The following is a 23,818-nucleotide window of genomic DNA, read 5'->3' as shown; positions in this document are numbered from 1 at the left end:
GGCAGGTGTGTTTGAGCAGCAGGGACAGCTCTGAGCAGGGCAGCAGCGGGTCCAGTTCACGTTTTCACTAGGGGTCAGAGCAGCTGCCAGCCCCGGACCAGCGCTTCCCTCCGAGCACGTGTCCGGAGCCGCTTGGCTCATCCCCCGCAGGGCTCAGGGACACGCCGGGACTCGCATCCAGTCTGAAAGGCAGAGCCTCGCCTCCCGGAGCCCAAGAGAGCTGCAAGCCAGGCCAAAGCTGGCTCTTCTGGTCCGAGGGAAGGACAGACCGGGGCTGAGAGCAGCCTCCTCCCAGCCTGACCCAGCGCACCGAGGCCCTGCGGCCACAGCCTGCTCCACGGCACCCCAGGGCAGAGCCAGGAGAGGAGGGGAAGGAGCCCAGGGACCAGATTTCTGCAGCTTCTGCCCCTCCCTGCACAACAGCAGGCCTCGGCCTCCTGCACCGCCCTGGGGGCTCTGCTGGTTCGCATTTGCTCAGGTTAGAAGCCTGGGTTACCTGCTAAACGCCAGTGAATACCGAGGGGCAGAGGAGCCCCCCGAGGGGTGAAGAGGAGGAATCGGGACCACTCTCACCCCCACCAGGTGAAGCAGCCCTGGTTTCGCGCACACTCCGGGCCTGCACATCCTTTTGCTGAGCCAACTCCAGCCCTCGGCTTCCCCGGAACCTCATCCCCTCCCTCTCACCCGGGGCTCCAGCCCAAGCCAGCCCTCTTCCTCCGCCACAAGCCAGCGGTCGGTCACAACGCGGCCACCTCACCACCAGAAGGAGCACTCGATCCCACCGTCACAGGCCTTCGCTGTGGATGCGCTTCGAGCCCACAATCCTAGGTGGGGCGGATCAGCAACTGGGTGCAACCAGCGCCAGCAGTCAGAGCGAGACCACGCTCAGCAGCCCCGCAGGGCGCGAACGTGGCGCCACGCTTCAACACCCGCTGCACCGGGCCCTGCCCGTAACACTGTTAACTGAGCTCCACGCTCCCACGTGAGTCAGGATGCAGAGTACTTCACGGAATACATCTTTGCAGGAAGACAGCGCCTCTCCCAGCTACGGATGTGCAATTAAAAGAGTAACTAGAACAGTCTCAGACCAGGCGGGGTCTGAGCGAGATTCGTTCCTTCCAAGTGTGCAGATAAAAGTGCAAATATGCATTTGATGTTTCTTTTTCTAGTGAGGAAGCTCTGGTGCATTTAGCTGCCAACATCTTGAGGACCAGACCAAGAAAAAGCTTCCAGAGGGTTCAGCTTCACTTTGCTACATGGTACCTTAAAGTCACAGTTCTCTTCTTGCTCACTGCCCGCAGCCATAGGCTCAGTCCCGCTCACGGCTGCGGCAGGTAGTGGAATGTTTGTGTCAATGAGTTAGATGCTTCAGGGGAAGAGGGAGAGGAAAAAAAAAAGACCAGGTTACAATCCTATACATGAATGCCACTTCTGGGAGGAAAGGGGCCTCGCAGCCTCCTCAGTTCTGCGGCGCGGGGTACGAGCTCTGGTGGGCGTTCGCCTCCGAGCCGCCGGCAGCAAAGAGCAAGGGGGCACTGTCTGCAGCAGCCCCGCCGAGCTGGGGACCCGCCGCATAGCTGTCGTTCCCAGCCAGGGACCCATAGCAGCCAGAGCACTGAGGGGTGGCCAAGCTGGAGGAGAGAGAAAAAAAACAGACAGGGACTCAGAGATTAATAATTTTGACTGTTGCCTCCACTGCTAAGCAGCCCAGGGAGGAGTTCGGCCCCCAGCACTGACCATGGTGCACGTCTGCAGGAGGAGGTTAGGACAAGCAGATCGGTATCTCCGAGGAACCTGGCTTTGAGGAAGCAGGCGCAAAGAAAGGAGCGCCAGGCCCTACAGAACTGGTCAAGGAGAGACAGAACCTCTCAGTTCCTCACAAAAAAAAAAAAGGCCAGGAGGACCTCAGAGCCCCAGGCAGCAACACCAGGTTTCCCTTTAGTTTTGCTGGGGATAGCAGAGCATCCTCCCCCATCCCGGGTGTTGCTGCAGAGCTTTGTCCCACAGACCACATCTCTCCCAGGGCTTCACCACCTCACTTTCCAGTAGAAAAACTCCTCTGGAGGTAATTTAGGAGCCCCTCTCCCCCAGCTGAGGAGAGATCAGCCTTCCTGGATGAGGCCTCCTGTCTGCAACCACTGCACACTCCTACCTGCAAGCAGCCAGTGTGATATCCACTTCTAATCCCTTCTACCTAATAAGAACAGCTCTGAGCTGTAGAAAGGAACAAAGCCAAGCTCAGTCAGAAGGCTCTGCCCCATTCACCTTGCCCAAGCTGCCACGTATGCCAGGATTTTTCTTAAGAGCAGAAGCCAGGAGCCCCGCTGCTTCCACACCGGACAGCAGGACAGCAGCTGTCCCCACGTGCCCAGCACAACACTTACCCTCCTTCTCTGGCCCCAAGCCGCGACAAGTCGTCATCGCTGTCGTAGCGCCTTGGATTGTCGAAGAAGTAGGCTCTGGAGCTGTAACTATGACTGTTGACCATTCCCGCTGGAGTCTGTGAAAGAAAAGAGGCCAGGAGTGAGATTTCTGACAGCCTTCCCAGAGGTCTGCCCCCACGTGCCAGGCACCACGGGCTCCTCCCCCAGAGGGGAGGTGTTCAAGCCACAGCAGCTTGCCCCGACCTACCAAGTTCTGGCTCAGTCTCTGAGCCCGGAAGAACAGCACCACGAAGGTGGTTGGCACCAGCTCCCAGAGAAAGAGGACCACTCCGAACACGACGTATTCTTCGCTGCTCGCTTCCACGCGCACCTGCGGGCAGAAGTTAGAGGTCTCTCGATTCCTAGCCATCAGAGCTACGCAGCTCCCAGAGCTGGGCCCAGCTCAGGATAACTGCAAATGCAGTGAGATCCTGATGAAGGCAGGGGTCCCTAAACCAAAAGTTGTGACCCTTAACTCAACGGCTGCCATTTCAAGGGAGAGAGAGTTCTCTTCAGTGTGCTCCAGGGGACTGCCAGCTCCCCCAACCCCCCAGGGACTCGCCCTTGCACACAGCCATGCCTTATTAAGCATTGCTCTTCTGCTCTGCTCGACTTGTTCCTCCTCTCCCCCGAAAGAAGAGTTAGGCTGAAATTGATGAGGGTAACAGAATCCCTCCTCAAGTAGGGAGACTGAGGAAGATTCGGGCTCGCCCTAGCGGCGAGAACAAGCAGGGCTTCTGAAGGCAGAAATCCCGCTCATCTGGAGATTCAGAGAAACAGACACCCCCAAGTAACACCCTTTTCCTCTACACGTCCCCCATGGGAGCCCTTTCACTTTGCTCCTAGCTCTGGACTCAGGGGGTAACAGACAAACTTACCTTATCAGAAAGGTTGTCCCAGCCATAATTAAATGGACCAGGAACACTGTCTGGAGATATGGCCACAGCTACCAGGTTATAGCAAGCCCTTGAGGAATACAGAAGAGCAACTACAGATCCCACAAGGATAGCTTGGCAGACAGATGTCCCCTGGAACAGGAAGGAAAAGCGGTTTTAAGACAGACCTTCCTACAGAGCTTGGATTTCACCCCCCTTTAAATGCGCGAGAAGCTGCGCAGGCAAGAATGACCTAGAACATTCGTATGCTGTTGCTAAAATATTCGGAGCTGGTTAAGAGCTTCCTCGCGTGATGAGTTCACTGGAGTAGCAGAGCCACGTTGCCTCGGAGCAGGAAAGGCTCGAGGCACAGGAACACCATCCTCAGGATTTTAATCGATGGGCAGAGACCTGCCGAGCTGTTTGGCAGCTCCATGCCGGGGGTCCAGAGACGGCCTCCCACCCACTGCCTTCCTGTGGCAGCCTCTGGAAGGCCAGCCAAGAGCCACTACAAAAACCTTGCTGCTTTTTGCATCCTGAGCAGGCCCAGACCCCGCAGCAGAAGTGCCCACCCGGCTCGCTCGCTCTGCGGCAGCTCAGCGCCCCCACACGCTGAATATACCCTTTGTCTGGAAAAGCAGCCCGGATATTTGGGCTGGGCCTCTGAGAACAGGCAGGAGGAACCAGCAGCTGAACTTCAGCTTCCGCTGTGGGAGAAGCCAGCCTCATCGTACATAAAGGGTGGCTGGATATGGATGGACCCCTGACTTCTGCTGGCCGGCCCACGCTGGGCAAGGAGCGCTGTCCGCAACCTCCCAGACGCGGTGCCGTCAGGGGGAGAGCTGCCACGAAGCACCCTAAGGTACCTGCCTCCCCTACCAGGCTAGCTGCGGGAGAGGAAACCAGTTGAAGACGTGCAGGTGCCTCCATCTTGGATGGATGCACTTGGGAGGCCTTTTAATAGCTACTCAGTCACCGCACAGCGGAAGCCAAAATAGGGGCAAGCATCTGAGCGCGATGCGGCTGGCTCGCCTTGGGAGGGAGGCAGAGAACCCACTCGGGAAGCTCACCTCATTGACCCGCTCCTCATCCAAACTAGGGCTACGCCGGCCTAGGGGTGTACCAGCTCTGTTTCCCCAAAGTTTTGGAGCTTTGCTCGAGACAGTGCCTTGGAAGAAGCGTCCTGAAAGTGTTTTTTTTTTTTTTTTAAAACAAACAAGTTCCTGTGACACCAAAGCACGAGAACGCAGCCTGCCCCAACGCTCTCCGTTGAGCCCCTGGCATTCGAGGCAGGGGAGTCAGAGGCAGAAAGGCTACCGAAGCGCCACCGAAGCGGGCCCTCAGCGCACAAGGACCGCGGCATGGGATCTGGCAGCGGTCCAACAGCAGCGCCTCCTTCTCCAGGGCCAAGTGTCCCAAACCTTCCCCCACGGTGGCAACAGAGCCCTCCGAAACTCGCGCTGCAAGTCAGCAGGTTCACGCTCGGGGATTTGTGCCACGCTCCTGCTCATCCCCACCCTATTTTTGCAGCTCCTCCGCGAAGTCAGGAGATGCCTCCGAGGTAGGAAAGGAGGGCAGTATTTCAAACGCAAGAAACCTTCACCAGGCAGTCCGGTTGGGTACTCCGAAGCAGGCTTCTCCATAGCACGTTGTACAAGAGCAAGGCCCTACAGGCAGCCCCGGGCACGGAACTAGAGGAAGTTGCCATGTCCATAAACCACGGAGGAGAGCTTGATGAGTTAATTAGCGCCCCGAGCCAGTTAGAGCTGGATACCTGGCCTAAGCAAGCAAGGATTTGGGCAGGCTGTCAGCTTGGTTATGGCTGCAGCCACAGCTCCTGGATGCTGGGCAGTGGACTGTAGGCGCTTGGAGGGGTCCTGCAGATGACCTAAGGAGAAGGGAGATGCCTCGAGCCAACGCAAGGCAGTCGTCTTCATCTAGGTCTTTGCAGCATTGCCTGCTGCAAGAAGGCTTGTCACCTTGCGCCTGTTCCTGAGGAGGAAGGCATCCAACAGCCTTCACAAGCCCCACGCTCCGGTTAGCCTCCTCCCGGAGGAAGGCATGGCGGTGCTTTAAAGCCCCAGATTCACCTGACCGAGGACACACTGGGAAGAAGGTCTCTCAGGAGTCCTTCCGACACCTGGAAGGACAGGACTCGGAGCACGTGAGGTGAGACGCTGCATCACTGGGAAGGCGGCAGTTCAAAAATATCTGAGCCAGGCAGCTGACCTGCCTGCCTCTGCACCCGACTGCTCGCAGATCCTACAGTTCTCCCTACAGATGCTTCCAGGCCGATCAAGAGACTGCTGCCTGCCCTTCTCACCAGGCTAGCTGCAGTCACTGCCTTTGACAGGAGCGAGGGCTTTTCAGAGGAAGAGGGGCACGGCTCTCAGGTGCATGCTTGAATGCAGCCTGCTGCCCCACTCAGGTGAGGCTGCTGGTGGTTCACCCACTTCATCTGGGGGAGAAGGGTTACACGTGTTCAGAACATCACCTGTCCCCTTCTGCCTCGGGGCAGGGCCTACAGAAGCTTCTCCCCCCATCCAAGATGCTCGTCTCAACCGGGACAGGTGAGCACTGCCTCTGGCTTAAACAAGCCAGGCAGCTAGTGCTGGACTGCTAGTAGATGCCCTCTGCAGAGCTGCGTTACACATGTCAGAGCTATTTTGGAGACTTCACAGACTTCGCCGTGCTTAGTGGCAACATACTGCAGAAGCTACATCTCTTACTTCTTAGAGAACCCTCTCTTCCAAATGTAAAATTCCAAGATTAAACTAAAAATTTAGTTCCAAAAGTTAAACCTCTGAAATCGAAAAGCATAAGCAGCTCCTAAGCCTCCTGTTGTGCCAGAAAAACCGCGGACGTGTTCCCCTAAAACATGCGGGACGCATCATCCCCGTCGCAGGAGCACGCACTCCTGGAGAGAGGAGTGCGAGAGCTGCCGCCTTCACACGGGAAGCAATATTTGAAGGAATATTTGAGTGAGAGTAGCTCGGCTGCCACCAGGCCAGCATTGCTTTAAGCACCGTATCTCTACGCATACCCAGCTGAGAACCCAGCTGATGGTCGCAGCCCCAGCACGGTTCACGAGGCATTTACCCACCTTGGACTCGAGGTAGACGTTGGCTGAAGACATCTTTCCCAGTTTGCACATGCAGCAAGCCAGTGAGATTGCACAGAGGATGAAGAGGCTGTCGTTGACCAGGGCACGGGCAAGGACCGTCCACCTCAGCTGGTCCTGCGGGACCTCCCCGTGGATCAGCATTGCACAAGTCAGGTTCACAACGAGGAAGAGGAGGCTGGTAAGTACGGAGCCCAGGTACAAGAGGACCCTGGAGAGAGGAAAAACAGAGTTAAGTCAAACAGTTCTGGAGTCATACTTCACAATCCTTCAGTCTCATCAGCAGGGAAGGCCTCCCAGCAAGCAGAACGCGAGGCACGCTACGAAACCTGGGCATTCCTGGAAGTTTCAGTGGTTGTACTGACGGCCCAAGACCGCAGAGTATTTGTCTGAGCTGCCCTCCTATGGCGTGAGCTGTGTAAGTGGTCGTGAGTTACAAGACCACCTTCCGACAGTCGGGCTCTTCTCCTGCAGATTTTAAGCGTCGCTCGAGCTCTGCGTTAACTTCAGTCCGTACGTTCTGAGTCAGCGCAGCCACTGCAGCTTCTTTATCGAAAGCCACTGGAGCCTGCGTTTTCCACCGTGGGTTTCCCTGGAAGCGGCCAGGCAGCACCTGGGCTGCACAAAGGCGTGCCCCCTTTTGCTCAAGCTCTCACACATCTCTCTTGGGGGTGGGACAGCTCAAAAGGACCTTGAGGGCTCCTCTAGCTTCCTATCAGCACCTGTACTGGGGTGCTGATGACACACGGAGGCATGCAGCACACGTTTCAGCTTCCTTGGTACCCTTAGAGCTCACATTCCTGCTCCACGGAGCAACGCCGACCCTCCGTCAGAGCACAGCTAGGTACGGCATTAGCTCTGTTCAGTTTTTGGGGTCCAAAGCCCCCCTTCCTAGCCCCGCAGCTTTAATTCACCTTAAGCAGCCTCTAAAGGTTACGTTAGAGAAGCACCACTTACCTGTACTTGTTGAATTCAGCTGCACATTTCACTTTGAATATGACCTAGGGGGGAAAAATTGCACAGCATTACTGAACATGACCCACAGTTCTCCTTTAAGCTTAGGAAGGATGGATACAACAGGAGAGCCGGCATCCAGCTGGGTATCTTGAAGGACTACATCACCTGCTAGCACGAAGTCTTCCTCTGTACCCACTCACAAGAGATTGGTGCTGTGTTTCCTGCAGGAGCCAGGCCCGAATGCAGGTGTCCGATGGGCAAGGACATTAAATATCCCCTAGGCGTGGTGTTAAAGACCTTGTCGCGTAGGGACTCAAAGGAATACTTTATATATTTTAGGAGCTCAGTCATGCTTGATTTCCCTGTTAGAGAAGGCCTCCTCAGCAAGACAAACCTTCAGCAAGACAAACAACTGATCTGAAAGCGCCCAGCGGTACTGGGTTATGGACCTGCAGGCTGTAAGAAACGCGCAGAGTTCTCAGTTCCTCCACCCTTCAGATGTTTGTAGGCCAAACACACCTGAGAAGTAACTCAGAGGGAGGGAGAGGTGGAAGGCCCAGCTTCCCGAGGCGTGGCACACCCGACAGGTGAGCGTGTTAGCCCGCAGCTCACCGTCACCCATCTCACTCGTCACGGCGCCGCGCGCTCTGTCCGAAAGGGAATCTGCGCTGCCATCTCTCCCAGCCCCCCAGGGACTAGCAGGCTGGAGCTGCAGGTTGCACAAGACCGGCCGCTGCTTCGACGCAAAGACTCGCAGGCCTCTCAGCGATCTGCAGGGCACCGAGGGCGGCCCCGCAACCTCAGCCGTTTGGGTTGAATCGGCTGAAGGAGAGCTCACGCTCAGGCAGCCCCGCGGCAGACAAGTTTCCACGTCCTTTTGGGTTGGAGAGGGGCTCCTGCCGAATCCTACGGGGCAGGGCTGCGGGATAAGGAAGCAGGGACAGCCTGGGAAGGGAGGCACGCTCCCAAGGCACAGATCAGACGAGCACCGAAGCCCTGCTGCAGCGGGACAGGCGACGCGGAGCTCGCTTGTCACACGCCAGCTCAGCACAGCCCCGGCAGGAGCTGGTTGTTGGGCTGTGAAAAAGCACAGGTGCTGCTGCAGCCCCCGCAGGAAGGATGCCAGAGCTGAGGGTCACATTCAGCCTCGGAGCTCGTGTCCTGAGGACAGGGATCCCGAAGGAACTTGGGAAGCCAGGGCCGGCTGGGCAGATCCAGCGGACGTGTACTCGTGGGGTCAGCACAAATCCGATCGCCGCGCAGGTGCGGAGGTTCCGTTCCACTTCTTCTGCAAGGAATCCTCCTGCAAGGAGCCCTCCCTGCCACCTTCCGGGCTGCAGCTGCAGAGAAGGATCACTCACCCGTCTCTCACAAGGCACCCTTGCTCAGCTGTTCCTCCTGCTGGGACTTCAGCACCGCGAAGCTTCAGAAGTCAGGCTCCTGCCCACGGGATTTCCAGCAACGCTTCAGGATTTGAGGGTTGGGCTGTTCCATTACTGTAGTCTTAAGCATTTGCAATCCTTCCTACAGGAACTGGACAGCTTCAAACCCTGTGCCAAGTACTCCAAGCAGTCCCTGAAGCCCTCTACCCTGTTGTCCTGGCCTGCACCGGTCAGAAGCACAAAATAATCCACGCTGTGCACCAGAGCCCCACCAGAGCCCATCCGAGAGAGGAATCCTGAGCCTCAGAAGGAAAGCACGGTCACCTCAAGGCAGGGAAACGCCTGAATCCTCCTCCATCCCTTGCTTGCCCGTAGGCTACTTTGGGACCGTCAGAACAGCCAGCCAGGAAGCCTCTGGGTCCGGCACACAGTTGCGCAGCATGGAAATCCAGTTCAGATACTTGTGCTGCCGCCCTGCCTCCCAGAAGAGCAGCCCCTAACCACAGCCTCCGCTAGCAGCAAGCCCCCAGCCGAGCAGGGGAAGGCCCCGGGGCAGCAGAAGGGAGGCGCTGGCTCCAGCAGCCCTGCGCAGGGCAGGCTCCCCGTCCCTGCCCTCTGAGTGCAACAGCAACCCGAGACTCCTGGCTGGACGGCTGCCACGGAAAGCAGAGGGAGGCCGTGGTACCAGCCCCGGGCTTCTCTTAGCCCCCAGCTACTCAGTGCTGTACCTGCAAGGCAGGGAGCAGACGCCACTTGGTTTAGTGTTTGCACGGTTATTAAGGCACGGCTCATCCGGTGCCGTAACTCCCTGCCTCCCCACGGGGCCGGGTCAGGAGGTGGTACGGCACCGCTCACCTCTGGGCTCCCATCCTCGAGGCAACGCCGCAGGGCGCTCAGCACCCGAGGACAGCCGGCGGAGAGGGCTCAGCGTGAAGGGGACGGCTCAGGAGCTGTCCCGTCCTTCGGAAGAGCAGGAAATCCAGGCCCCTGTCCTCCAGAAGTGCATCACACCTAGGAGCAGCCCTCACGCGGTGAGCGGTTACTTCAGCCCAGCTGGGGGGCCAGCAAAGAAGCCAGCAGTTGCCCACCGAAACCAGCAAACGGAGGTCTCTGCTAGCCCGGAGCGGCAGGGCTGCGGACAGGCGCTCCTCAGCCAGCCTTGTGTAACAGTTCGAACCTCGGGCATCTTCCGGGGACGCGTCCTTTCAGCATCTCACGTCAGCTGCAGATCCGGGAGGAAAGCAAAACCGAGAAGAGCTACGGAGCTGGGGGCCCCGTGCGGCTGGAGGCTTTCCTTTCTGAGCAGACGCTTCACAGCAGCGAGCTCCTTCCTCGCATCACCGAGGCCGCAAAGCGAACTCGCGGCGGTCACGCGCTCAGAGCGCCACAAACTCATCCTCGGGAGGAGTGGCGGAGACGTCCCAGCTGCTAGGAGCCGGGCGGGTGAAAGACCCCGCATCCCACACGCGGCCCCTAAGGACCAGGGTCAGCACCCGCGCGCAAGCGGGGACCACGGCCTTAACACCGACCTACAGCCGCTCCTCTGCTCGGTCGCGGTACATCCGCCCACAACAGAGCCGGCGGAGTCAGAAACCCGTCGCTTCCTGACGGGATCGGTCTCTCAAGCGGCACGTAGGGTCACCTCCCCGCTGCTGCCACGGCCGCCTGCTCATCCTGAGCGCAGGAATCCGCTCCAGGACGGAGCGTTTTGAGGCTGTGACCCCTCAGCAGCTGCCCCCCCCCAGGCAGGAGCCACGTACCTGGGGTCTGCGGGACAAGGGGAGGGGGAAGAGTGGGGGGACAGGTGGGGGCCCCCCCAGTTTTCCCTCCGGGAAGGCAGCACCCTCGGGCGCAGGGCAGCGAGGACAAACGGCTCCCAGGCTGGAAGCTCTCCCCACGCACGTCCGCTCCAGCGCAATTAGAGCGAGCCGGGATGAAAGAGGCTGATGTCATCCCGTCCGATGGGGCGCCCCGAGGAACCCAGACGGGTTAAGGGTCACGGCCCCGCCAGTCTGGCGGAGCAGCCCCGAGCAGGAGCCCTCACTCATTGCTGCACAGCTGCTGACTCCCAGGCCAGACAGGGATGCCAAGGAGGTCTTGGAAAGGGTCGGGACGAGGCTGTTGGGGCTGCATTTACAGGTAGCGTCAGTAACGACTCAAGCAGACGCCTGGCTGGCGGCAGAGGAGCTCTTCCAAGCAGGGCTGGGGCGTCCCGGGCATCCTTCTGCCTGCTCGGGGCAGGACTGGGAGGGGAGCTGAGGAATTCTGATCGACCCTAATCTCCAGGTTTCCTGCAGGGAAACTCACCGTTACGGGCCGAAGCGGAAAGAGACTCTTCCGAGCAAGAGGCGTTACACCTCCTGATGCTCCAGGTGGAAACGAGCCCGCGACAAAAGGAACTTCAGCAGGACAGCCTCCTCCCCACAGACAGGAGGAGCACGAGGCAGCTCCACAATTTCAGTTTGAATTTGGGTCCTAGAACAGTGCAAACTCACGCGAGCTCTCCACGGGCGTTTGCTGTTTCCCGAGGCTCTTCCCCCACCCAGCACCATTTCACCCCCAGCTCGTACACGGCCCGAGGAGCTCCATAAATCAAGCGAGATCAGCGCAAACAACACAGCACAGGCCGCGTTTTCCCTCCCTGCTTAGACAGATGCCATTTCTCCAGCATCTCCACAAAGGCAGCACTGTGCGCAGAGACAATTAGCCGTGCCTTCAGCACAAAAGCAGCCTCAGCTTTTATCTGAGGGCATTTCAGACAAGGACAGCAGCCCCAGAGCAGGGACAGCCCAGTGCTCCTCTACAGGTCGCTGCCAGCCGGCCTGCGAGAGCTGGGAACTGCTGGGCCCTCTGAGCACCTTCTGCTTGACGTCACTTTAGCAGATCTCTAGATCCTGAGCCTCTTCAGCCAAAGTGCTGTGGTTCCACAGCAGCTTCCCCCTTCTCCCCAGCTAGTGACAGTGTTTGCTTGCTCCTCCTGCGCTTTAAGAAAAGCGCTGAACGCACCCAGGCTGGCATCAGCTGGCAGAAGGGTGCCATGCGTCAGTAGCGAAGAGGATGGGCTAGTTTTATCAGCCTGCTCTCCAAGCAAAGGAGGCCAAATATCCCGACTCAGCACCGTTTCTTTCGTTAAAATGGAAGCCAGAAGAGCACCAAAGGTCCACCTAGGTGGATTTTCTCCAAACCCCAGCTCTAGCTTTCACCACCGTGAGATCACTCCAACACCACGACGTGCTGGACACCCACGCTGCCCGGGGCAGCCAAGTGTCAGGCCCTTCTCTGCGCCTAAGCACGCGCACCCATTTCAATAAGTCACTTCATCCTTTCCCACTCTGGATCCTGAGCTCTTATTTCCTCAGACAGGATTTCCCTCGGCTCTAGGTCTTCAAGGAGAAAGAAGCAGGGCATACCCAGCCAGAGCCCACTGCAAAACAGACATCACAGGAGGAAGGGAGCCTGCCTGAATTTACTTTGCTTTTCTTTAAGGGAGCCTTTTAATGAGCCTGCCAGGAGGTAAATCTGCTGACAAGTCCAGTAGCCTCGAGGGAAATGAAATCCAGCCAGTTTGGGGCAATAGAGCCCTCGGGATCCCCTGCTGAGCTTGCCTTCCAAGGGACACACAAACACCTACCGGCTGGAACAATCGGTAGGTCAGCTCCCTTCAACATAAAGATGGATTATAGACATTATACTATATACATTACGCAGCATTTGTTATTCTGCTGGCACTTGACAGGCAACGTATCCAACACCAGCAGATTACGCCAGGTGTTTGTGTCAGGCAGGGAAGCACCCACACAGCTGAACAACCCCACTGCCCCGAGCCTCGGGGTATCACGTGAGCGCAGACGTCCTAGGGAAAATGAAATCCTAATTCCCGCCGGTGACACATCGGAGCGGTTTCGCTGCGTGGTAGCGATTCCTTTGTGAGGCCGGCGAAGAGCTGAGAGCCGCAGAGCGCAGGGTCTGAACAACAACAACGGGGCTGGAAGGAAAAGTGCTGCCTGTTTATGAAACAAGTCCCCAAACTGGGAGGCGAAGGGCTGCTGACGAGAAACTGGAGCAGAAGCAAAATATTCAGAGAGGGAAGGGGAGGGAGCGAAGCCTTTGGAGGGTAAATAAAACCAAGCGTAAAGGACTAGGGGAAGGAGGATAAAACACAAAACGAGCGATGGGAGAAGCCAGGAAAGGAGGAACACAGATCAGCAACAAAAACAAGCGGCTCAGCGCCGTCCCGGCGGCGATCACCGTGCCGGGAAGGGGCCCAGCTCTGCAGCCCAGGCTGTTACGGGGGAGGCAGAGGGGTCTGGGTGGGGGTTGTGTGGCACCAAGGGGCACGAAAAGGAGCGGGGCTGCTGGCGGCGAGGAGACGGAGGGAGCGCAGCAACAATAGCAGAAGAGGCTCCGGCTGGTGACGTAATGCTTGGCGGCCCTCCAGGCCCCTGCTGCTGCCACTTTCTGGGCCCTTTGCAGGAGGGAAATCAATGAGAAATAAAGAAAAAAAAGATAGCAACAACAACAACAAAAAAAAGCCTCGTAAAGGACCCGCGGCGCTGGCACCCCCACGGAGGGAGACTCCTGTGGGGAGCAGGGGGCACCCTGTGTGTGTGCGCCTCAGGGGGCTGCCCCGAGCCCCCTCCCCACTTCAGGGCTCAGGGCACGACCCCAAAAATCCCCATTTCCCCCCCAAAAAATCCCTATTTTCCCCACAGCTCACTCTGAGGGGGGTTTTATGACCCTGGCGCGCTGCTGGGCGCCTCTCCCCCCCTCAAACCCTCCCAAACCCCCCTAAACCCCCCTCAAACCCCCCCCAAACCCCCCCCCCGACCTAAAAATAAAGGGCGATTAAAAAATCACCTCAGCGAAGTAGAGCGTGAGGAGGCAGAGGCTGCAGAAGAGCAGGCAGCCGGGCAGGCAGTAGAGCAGCCAGTGGGCGAAGGGCTGCTGGAGGCGGAGGGCCCGGGGGGAGCCCTGCAGGCAGAAGGAGAAGAGCGTGGTCCTGAGGGCGGCCCAGAGGAGGCCGAGGAAGAGGCAGAGGGTGCGGTAGCTCAGCCGCCGCTGCCGGTAGTAGAGCAGCAGCCAGAGCTGCAGGTAGGCGAAGAGGAAGAGGGCGGCGCACAGCGCCGTGTGGACGGCCGTCAGCCCCAGCTCCACGCCGGACGGCACGGCCGGGGCCGGCCCCTCAGCGGGGGCCGCCGGGGGGTTCATAGGGAGCGGGGACCGGGGTGGGGGGGAGGCGGCACCGAGCCCGCGGTCGCCGCTCCTCAGCCCCGCACGGGCACCGCCGCCATGAGACGCCGAACAAGAGGCGCCCGCCCTCCCTCCCGCCCCGCCGCCAACCAAGCGCGGCCGGGGGACGAGCGGCTGCTGAGCGCCGGTATTTGAGGGGCTCGCCGCCGGCGGAGCGCGCTCCCCATTGGCTCCGCCGGGAGCCGCCCCCGCCCGCCGCGCCCAGGGGGAGCGGTGATTGGGCGGTGCCGCCTGTCACTCACGGATAGGCCCCGCCCTCCCTCCCCTCGGGGAGGGTTCGACTTCTTTAGGTTGCCGTCGCCGCCCGCCTCGCGGCTGCGCCCCGCCTCGTGGGGGGGGAGGGGCTGAGGGGGTTCGCGGCTCTGATTGGTGCGTGCGGGGAGGGGGCGGGGCCGGGCCCTTCGCAGCGGCGCGGCGGGTCCTGGCAGGGTGAGGGGGCCCCTTAGGGTCCTGGCAGGGTGGAGGGTCCCCATAGCAACGGGGCTGGGTCCTGGCAGGTTCAGGGGGTCCCCTAGGGTCCTGGCAGGTTGAGGGGTCCCCTAAGGTCCTGGAAGGTTGAGGGGGGTCCCCTAAGGTCCTGGCAGGTTGAGGGGTGCCCCAGGAGCAGGGCAGCCGGGGGCTCAGGTCGGGCGTCCACCACGGTGGGGGCTTGGGGACGTCGCTCGGAGTCCCCTCCATGTCCTCATCCCCTACGCTGAGACCCCTGAGGCTCCGATCCGTCACCCACAGAGCGGTGCTGGGGCACGGGAGCCCTGCCCGCGGCCTCCCCGCGGGGGGACGAGGGACGGGGGAGCAGCACTGGCAGCAGCGCCGACACGCTGGGCACCCAGGTAGGTGACATCCCAGGTAGGTGACAGTGACACCCCTGAGCCAGCCCGGAGGCAGCTCAGCGGTAGCATCCGTCAGCGGTATCGTCCATCAGCGGTATCGTCCATCATCGCGGGGCCAGCTGCCTCGCAGGGGCTTTGGGAGGAAGGTCCTCGGGGACCCACGGGGCAAGGATGGCACCGGGTCACGCCGCGGGCTGTTGGCCGTGCGCTGGCATGGAAGAGCTCTGCTCCCGCTGGGCTGCCCAGCCAGGTGCCCTCCAGGGTGCTGGGAAGTGGGACCTGAAAGCAAAAATTAAACTCCGGGAAGTGGCTCAAGGTCCCTTTCCAGCAGGAAAAGGGGCACGGCCACGGCAGGGGGGCAGCACGGGCACATCACAGAAAGCCCGGTGAGACAAAGCGCGCCGGACAACAGGCTGGGATTTTATTTAATGTAAACATTTCCCACCCTGTTGACAACCCTTGAGAAGTCAAAAGGTTCCTTGTGCCAAAAGATGCAGCTCCTGTAGCTCATGATAGCCTCGCCTATGGGCACCCTCACCCTCTTATTCCTGCCCCATATCTCATATGCTCACACCAGGGCCTCCCTCCTCCCCAGGACTCGTGCGCGCCTGATGTGGGATCCAAAAACCCTGGCGTGCGGGTGGCAGAGCAGGGGAGAGGCAGCAGGGACACTGGGGGAAGTGTCAGTGTGCCGGAGAGGAGCCCCGTTATCTCACGACCTCGTGTGCCAGATGTGCCTCCAGTCACATGAGCTGCGCTGGCGCTGGTCTGCGCGGCGGAGGGATTACACAGCAGCCTGCAGCGTCCCGAAAATGCTGCTAGTGAAAAGTGGGTTTGTCTGCGCACAAAAAGCCTGCGAGCACTCTGCCTTGAAGCAGTGCTTGGGGACAAATACCGGATAAACAACGCTGTGGTGAGGCTCTGCCTTCCCTCTGAGCACAGCTTCGGGCTCTCAGCATTGTCCCCACGGGGCAGCCTGGCTGAGACGCTTTTTGGTACATTCAGTGTAGAAATAAACCCCTTTCTGTGGCTGAGGGCTCAACGCCACAGCAACATATGATAGAGGACACCGCTGTAATCAGAACTGGCCGGGGTGGGAACGTCGCCTGGCTTCTCCCTGTCACCGGTTATATGACGTGTGCCTCCTCCCCAGGCTGCTGGGGAGAAGGGGCAGGTGGAAACGGGCAGCAGGTATTTCCTTTCCGTGTTTACGGACGAGTGTGGCCCCTTTCCAAAGTGGCGAAGAACCAGCTCAGCGCTGTCACCGCTCCAGGGCTGGGGAACAGCGGCTTTTTGACCTTACTCAAATCAGCAAGGGCAAAGAACTTGCCTTCAGAAATTTTGAAGGGAGCTGGCTGATGAGCTCTTTGTTCCAGCAAAACTGTGTAGTGATAATTAACCTTAGACTTGTCAGCTGATTAGGAGAAGGCTGGTGCTGGCCACTTTTTCAAAGGAGGGCAGGGAAGAGAAGCCTGTAGTGAAAAATATGTAAAGCGGTGGAAGATGCAATATTGCTGCACAGCCATGGGATTCCATGAAACCAACGCATAACCTCACCATGAAAAAAAGACAAAAAGACTGAAATATTGCTTATTGACATCAGCAGTATTTCAACAGTCGTCAGGCATTTCACTTGCAGTTTCTGTGGTCTTTTGATGAATTAAAAACTTGCAGGACAGCCCGGCTCCCACTCAGCAAAGTGGCCATGGGCTGATGGTTTCCAGATGCACTTCTATGGGATCCCAAGGGTGCTTTGTGTGTCTCTGATGAACCAATTTATCGCCTCCTCGGGAGAAAACAGGCTTGCAGACAGTACACCTGTTGGTACGGTTTCCGTGTTTGGACAAGCTAGCTGCAGGCAAGCTTGCTGCGTTAGGAAAGGCCAGGCAGTCAAGTGTGTCTTGTGGGATTCTTGTGTGATCTGGAGATCAGGAGGCTGAAACAAAGAGGTTTTCCTGGAGCCAGACTCGATGATCGCTGTGGATCCCTCCCAGCTCAGGATATTCTCTGATTCCGTGAGTTTTCTGGATCCCCTAAAGAAAACCTGTGTGCACAGTCCAAAGTGCAGGACGAGCCCCGGGGCTGGCTGGTCAATGTTATGCTCTCCCTTGCGTTTTTCAGCAGCGTGCATATTTGTTCTGGGGCATCCAGCCATGCCAGGGAGAGTGCTGGAGGCCAGTTTTGCCTCCATGGGTTGAGTCAGCCCTGCGTGGATTTGGGGCTCTTGTGTGTCCCCTCTGCCGGCCAGGTTTGGAGGGCTTTGCACTGGTTAGCTGCTGCTGGAAGGGCAGGACAGGCAGGCAAGCCTGGCTGCCAGAAACACAAACCTGCTGGGTGCAGAGTGAACGTCCTGCTTCAGCAAAAGGCCGGATCTGTAGCGATCATCACAGGAAAGGCTGAGGCGGCTCCGTTATGCTTTAGGAGCATATTCCTAGGGAGTAAGAACTTGCTGGCTGGGGGCTCTGCAGCCTGGAAGATACTGGTACAATGAGATAAAATGAAGATGAAGCAGTAGTGTAATATATTCAGACCAAAAGTGTATTTATATATTTATATTTTTGGTTCTTTTTTTATTTTGCACCTTGACCGGTGCATCTTAAAAACCACCTCCTATCACCCTCCTTTGAAAGAAATAAGCTGCAGCTTAATAAATATTGTCAGTGAGGGGCTGTGTGAGACAAGGCAGCAGGAACTGTAGATGGGATCCCGGCGGTGATGAGAGGACCCCAGCCCAAGTTTACGATTCAGGACTCCCAAGCTGAACCCAGGTAGCAGAAATAAGTTACGCCAACGTGAGATTTTGTGCTCTGTGTCTCTGGTGTATGTGCTCACATTTTAGGTCATCTGCAGTGGCCTTAACCACCTTACCTCGCGGTGTTAATCTTCCCTTGTTGGAAAAGGGGTGACGCAGGAGATGGCCTAAAAGCCGAATACTCTGGCAGAGGCCGAGTGAGGAAGGCTGGGTGACGGTGGTGACTTTTAACACCCATGTGGAGCCGTGGTCGTGTGCTGGGCACTCCTGTACCAGGCCCCTACACGGCCCTGGCAGTGTCCCCAGAGGCACTGCGCGGTGCCACTCGAACCTGTGTGAGGTCCGACACCACTGAGCACGAAAAACGGGGCTGGGAAAGCCCTCGGAGGTCTATTCCCTGCCCCAGGCTGCACTAGTGCTATCTAAAACGTCGTTTGGCCAAGCTTTTCTTCATGTTTTCCACAGGGGTGTTCTCCCCTTCCCCAGCAGAGCAATTCCAGTGCTCCGCCATGAAGCTTGGGGTGCTTTGAGGACTGCTTGTCATCCCCTGGTGCGGTTGGGTCCCTATTACAGCTGGGTGTGCTCAGACTTGATTTTGGCTGCCATAAAGTGCTCAAAGCTCCAGAGTTGTTGGGAAGCCCTTAAACCTGGTTTCAGTACGTGTTGGTGGGAAGGCAGAGCAGGCCAGTGACCGCTCCTCCGGGGTGAGGCCTGGCTTTATCAGGGGTTAAGAGAAGATGTGCTCAAGGGCCTTACAAGTGATTTTAGGGGCAAAATGGGACATGGAAGGAGGGGGACGGGCTGGCAGTCAGGATATGAGCAAAGGGGATGGGATCGCTGCCAGATTTCCAGCTGGGCGAGTAGATGGTGTTGTAATACCGAGGCTGAAGGAACAGACAACAGACTGACAACAAATTCTCCTGCCTTGAACAGTGATTGGAGACGTGTTTGCAAAGGTTACCAGCTTGGACGTGTTTATGGGGCATGATTCATTAAAAAAGTCCCAAATATCCAGGTGCTGCAAGTCTCCCTGGAATATGGGAGATAAGTCTCGCCTCCAGTTCTGTCTCTGTGCCTCCAGGGAGTGCTCCTGAAGCTCCTTTGTACACCTCCGAGACTTGCACATCGCTGCGGAGAGCCAGAGACTGGGGCTGGGAGGAACAGAGAGCTGGAGGGTGGGAAATTCAAGTTCAAGAAGGAGGAGAAGGAGCGGGGTCAGCGGAGGTTGATGGGGCCCAGAGGGAACCCCCTGGGCAGGAAGGAGTAACGAAGAGGTGAGAGGACACAAATGGGGAAGGGATGAGCACGTATTTGTGAGCGAACAGCCAGAAAAGTGTGGGATGTGTTTGTGCTGGGGTGGTGGGACAGCGAGGGACTGTAGTGGGGCAGGTGGGACTGGCTTTGGGAAACGTGCAAGGGGAAGCACAGCAGCTACATGGAGGTGTGGAGAGGGCAGAAGGCAGACGCTGGAAAAACTACAAGATCCAGGAGAGAGATCAGGGCTGGGAAGGAGTTGGAGCTGCGCTTTAACCTGCTGGCACCCTCCTCCAGGTACGATGCTGGGAAGTATTTGCATCGCTGTGGGCTGCTCCTCTGGCCTTGCTTCCGTGGTTGGGAGCTCTCCCTTCTGACCCAGGCTGGTTCCCATGTGCCAGGGCTGAGTTTAGTTTTCCATCCCGCTGCAGCCAAGTCTGTCATTCACTAAACATCCCCCCGTCTTCTCGATCTCGGTCCCCTCTGTAAGCCAGATGAACAGATGGGAGGGCAAAAGGACAAGAAAAGCCTGTCTCTTCCCAAAGTGGGAAAGGAGAGAACGGGAGACTTCCAGATGAAAAGGTTTCATTGCTTCCTCAGCGTTGTCTTTGTTCCTTTGTGCTGCTAAGGCCTCATCCAAACACCTCATGTACGTGGCAGGGAGAGAAGGGAGCCTATGAAGGCTGAACGTGCCTGGCTTTCCCTAGCTGCCAGCTCTTGGAGCAAGGCAGGGGGACTTTGCCTGCTTGTTTTCGAGAATTTGAGTTTGGGCTCATAACGGAGCAGCGATAACAAGCTGACAGCATCTGCCATGGTGCTGGGGGGAATGACAGTCCATGTACACAGGGGCATTTGTTAAGGAAAACAGCTGCAGCTCGTAATGCAAAGCAAACATGTTCTTGGTGGCTTGAATTCCAGCTTTGTCTCGTTGTTGACCAGGGATGTTGTTGACCAGCCCTGCTGCAGCGCTCTCAGCAGCAAAGATGGGTACCTGAAGGGCAGGCTGCAGAAGAACCTGGTTTTAAACAGGGGAGTTAAATGACAAAAAGATGTTTTCTCATCTTTGTTTGACTCAAAAGGAAAAAAAAAAAAGGGAGAGGGAAGAAAAACAGCCCTAAATTGAAAGCACAGAGGATACTTGCACTTGCAGATACCACTCAGGGGAAAGGGAATGGCCTTTGCTGTCATTTTCATGGTTGTGTGAATCACCTGCTGTTTGAGTAACTAGTTCGTGATGTCCTCAAGGTGTTTGTGTAGCTGTCACATCTGTAAATTAGTCATGCTGCACCTACCTAAACAGAAAACACTCGTATATATGTGGTTTTTTTGTTATTCCTTTGTTTTTTTGTTTGTTTTTGCAGTTGTGGCTCTCCCGTGCCTGTAACCGATAGTAACCATGCCAGCCCAGAAGGACAGATGGTTTCCTTCCTTCTCTTTCCTGCTCTTCTGCGCTTCCTTCATTCCCATGCTGGGAAGTACAAGTCTGCTACAGGAGTTGAGCCCCCAGGAGTATTTCAGTAGCTTGCAAGCTGGAAGGGCATCCCTGGCTTATTTCAGCCATAACGGTATGTATTCAACAGCATGCACTTACATCAGCTGGGTTTTCAGGAGAGGCTCTCGTTGGGGTGTGTGTGAAAGTGGAATAACGAAGAGACAATTCCTGAGTATTTTAAACCCAAAGCTGTTTTGAAGAGCTGGTCAAGCTCAGCTGGCAAATTGGGGTTTGCATAGCTCCTGAGTGCTCCTGGCAGACAGAGTGTCTTGGGGTGGCATCTGTCCTGGTTGTGTCCCTAAACACTCTGCTTCAAGCCTCTTCATTAATTTTCCAGATGCCCTGTAAGGAGCTACCCCCTGAAAGGTGCCGTGTTTCTTTTCCACAGGACCTCCCAGCGTAATTACAAGGAGATCCATCACCTTGCCTTTCTTGTTCTGCTCCTCCATGACCCCCGGGCATGGTTTCTCAGAGACCTGGATGTGGGCTGAGAAACCCAGCGCAGCTCCCCCATGAACACTGAGGGGCTGGGTGTGTTAGAAAGGAAGGTGGGGAGCTATCAACAAAAAAGCTATGGTGGCTTTAGTGAAGGGGGGGACAGAAATCCAGCTGGATTCAGGGATCATCTGTACGATACAGCTACACTGATGCCCACCCTCCCCCTTGTCACAGGTAGCTCAGGCAAACACAGGCAGACGGTGACCCCCCAGCCTCAGGGCAGGGAATTACTCCCAGCAAGGCTAGCAGGGCCTGGCCTGGGGAGAAAAGGTATCGTTCTGCTCTCCTGCTGCCTTGTCTGCAAGAGGAAGGGATTGAAACCAGCTGTTTTTTGTTTTTTTTTTTTGCTGTTTTAGTTTCTCCTGGTGCCCAGCCCTTCTTGGAACAGATTGAGAACTCAGTCGAGGCTCTGCAGGACTATGGCATTTCAGTGGTGAAGGTAAATGAGAACAAGGAGTGGGACAGGGTATTTCTGCAGGGCTGACTGCGGGGTGGACAGAGGTTGTCTCTACCGACCTTGGTGATGGACAGCAGTGGGACCCCGCAGGAAAGTGGGTGCTGGCTGCGCAGGGCATCCCATTTTTTCCCTTGCCCTGGCTTGTGGGTAACTACACCACACTGCTATGAAACAAAAGCATCACACCTGCTTGTGGGTTGTGTCACACCTTCTCCCTGTGGGATTGGGTAGATTCCTCTGTCCAGGGAAGACTTAATGTTGTCCACACTTCAAACAGAGCTTTGATTTGCATTCGTGGGTTTAGGAGACATTTAACTTCTCATATTTTTCTTGAAAATTGGCCTTTTTCGTGGGAAACTTCATGTGCCAGGCTTGGCTGGCTGATCTAATCTGACTTCCCAAACAGCTGCATATGGTTTGTGGTTATTGATGTGTGCCCCTAAACATGGTACAAGGAAGGAGATGATCCCCACTGTGTTGCACTAAAGAGCATCAGCCTGCTGCTTCACTCAGGGCATGGAACTTGCCTGACTCCATCTCGCCTTGTGCACTGGGAGGGAAGAGGCTCAGACTGTGAAGAATGTTGGAGAGGGTCAGTTCACTTCTTTTCAATACAGTGCAATAAACGCTAAATAGGATGTATTATTTATTTATATTTTTTGGGGGCTGAATTTTTCTGCAGATTTAGGTGAGCGAATTACAAATCCATGCAAGTGCAATTAGATTTTATAAGAAGTGCTTATGTATGTGTGTGTGTGTGTGTTTCAATTCCTCCAGACACAGACTGAGTTCAGTAAGCAAGCAGTGGTCTGTCACTTTGAATATGCTTGGCAGATCACAAGATCTTTTAATCCTGTCTGACCCAAATCGAGGCAGGCTGAGCTGGGGAACTGAAATACCAACTCCAGTCCTCAGCACTGCACTCTGTTCATCTCACTGTGTGATTGTGCTTTCTCTCCCAGCAGTTTTGGAAAGGCTAGCACTTATATTCTGGAATGGGAGAATGCTGTGGTACCGTATGTTTGTAGACGTTTGTAGAGCTAAATGTCCAATAAATACTTTCAATGTCCAGGTTAACTGTCCCAAAGAGGACGTCTCAAGATACTGTGGAAAAGAAAATGCATTAAGGAAAGCCTACCTGTTCAGGTAAGGGGGGGCTTTCTGGGCACCACGCTGTAATTGCTTTCAAGTACAAAGGTTTGGAGGAAATGCTGTCAGGGAGCAGAGATGTCTGCATAGGAAGCATGGGGCCATGAGGACAGCAGTGGCATACAGAATTTATCAAAAAGTACTCCAAAAAGGTTCCACACATGCAAAGTGTGGATGCCTTGTCCTCCGCGTGAAAACCCCTGTCCTGCCCCACATTCCTTTTTATCAGCACAGAGCTGTACTGCTACGTGAAACCATCAAAGACATCCTCAGTCAGTCCCTCTGGGCTCCCACCACCAGGTCCCCAGGACTGCAGTCAGTGCACTAAGTTCTGGGTCTACTCCTAGAAAGAAACACTCTTTGGTGCCCTTCTTGTTGTGGTTGGCTCACCTACCACAGATGGGAAGGTTTAACTCTTGGTCTCTGCATGGACTGTCAGTTGGAAGCTTTTCCACGTATCAGATAGAGGGCATTTTCAAAATTAACGTGCTCTGTTCTCATCGATTATAGTACAGGCCAGAGGAGGAGATCACTGCTATCAGGGAGACCCTGCTAGTCCTAGGAACTCCCCAAGTTCAGTCCTGACATTTTCCTTCCAGCCATATCTGCCAGCAGACACCTGGAGATACTACACAGTAGAAATGAATTTACTATGTGTTGCTAATCTTTCATGGTTTCTTTGGTGATATTTTTTCTTCTCTCCCCAGAGGGAACATGCTGATCAGAGAATTTCCTACTGATGCCTTGTTTGATGTGAACTCCATTGTTGCTAATGTTCTGTTGTAAGTACAGACCAGATCCATCTCTGTGAAATCATTTATTTTCCGTTTTCACTCGTCGATAGAAAGTTTTGCGTAAATATAAACTGCACGTGTTCCAGAGGCTGTTTTCAGCCAAGCAGAAGGCTGCTTCTCTCTTTGGTATGGTTTGACCCTGTTAAATCTATGCCCTGGACATGACTCACCAAGCACACATCTGGGCAGCTGTATTTGGCTGTGAATCTTGCATCTGCCAGCAAGAAGCTGGAGTTTTACCTTTGTTTTTTTTTCCATCGTGATTATGTGGCTGCCAATTCTCTCTTAAAAGAAAGCAGTTGCTAATGAGTTTTCTGTCTTCTCAGTGCCCTGCTCTTTAATGAAGTTAAATATGTTGAAACACTGACGGATCTTCAGAACATAGAAAATGCACTGAAAGGGAGGTCGAACATGGTCTTCGTGTATGTACCAGCTACTGGAACAGCAGGTATTAACACTCAGCTTTTCTTTTGTGCTCCCTTCCAGAGCCTTTTTTTACTAATGTGGAAGGGAGCTCATTTTATGACTCAGAATCCTGCAAATGGAGAATTGAAGAAATGTGAAAGGCCCACCCAAACATGAGC

The 23,818-nt window shown here is 56.1% G+C and overlaps 2 protein-coding genes across 14 annotated transcripts in view; one reads left to right on the top strand and one right to left on the bottom strand.

Moving 5' to 3' along the window:
* Positions 1-1,007: 1,007 nt before the first annotated feature.
* GPR137C (G protein-coupled receptor 137C) lies at positions 1,008-14,110 on the bottom strand. The gene is made up of 7 exons (XM_040558229.1): positions 13,616-14,110; positions 7,377-7,420; positions 6,402-6,630; positions 3,302-3,451; positions 2,632-2,754; positions 2,385-2,500; positions 1,008-1,631 (listed from the first exon to the last, which is right to left on the bottom strand). Exons 1-7 carry the CDS (start codon positions 13,964-13,966, stop codon positions 1,460-1,462), a joined length of 1,185 nt encoding a protein of 394 aa, XP_040414163.1. The 5' UTR covers positions 13,967-14,110; the 3' UTR covers positions 1,008-1,459.
* A 278-nt stretch (positions 14,111-14,388) lies between these two features.
* The window catches only part of TXNDC16 (thioredoxin domain containing 16), a 43,947-nt gene continuing 34,517 nt past the window's right edge, over positions 14,389-23,818 (top strand). For 7 of the 13 annotated variants that reach the window (XM_040558515.1, XM_040558512.1, XM_040558511.1 and 4 more), the window contains exons 1-6: positions 14,389-14,838; positions 20,206-20,409; positions 21,191-21,273; positions 22,364-22,437; positions 23,148-23,222; positions 23,561-23,682. In XM_040558515.1, the coding sequence (XP_040414449.1) occupies positions 20,241-20,409; positions 21,191-21,273; positions 22,364-22,437; positions 23,148-23,222; positions 23,561-23,682 (523 nt within the window). In that variant the 5' untranslated portion in view covers positions 14,389-14,838; positions 20,206-20,240. Of the gene's footprint in view, positions 14,839-15,113; positions 18,865-20,205; positions 20,410-21,190; positions 21,274-22,363; positions 22,438-23,147; positions 23,223-23,560; positions 23,683-23,818 lie in introns of those variants that run through there. The other 6 variants (XM_040558516.1, XM_040558505.1, XM_040558514.1 and 3 more) reach the window with 6 other exon arrangements.

Source organism: Cygnus olor, chromosome 5 (genome assembly GCF_009769625.2).
Source record: "Cygnus olor isolate bCygOlo1 chromosome 5, bCygOlo1.pri.v2, whole genome shotgun sequence".
NCBI classification, from domain to species: domain Eukaryota; kingdom Metazoa; phylum Chordata; class Aves; order Anseriformes; family Anatidae; genus Cygnus; species Cygnus olor.
This window is presented reverse-complemented; position numbering and strand designations above follow the sequence as displayed.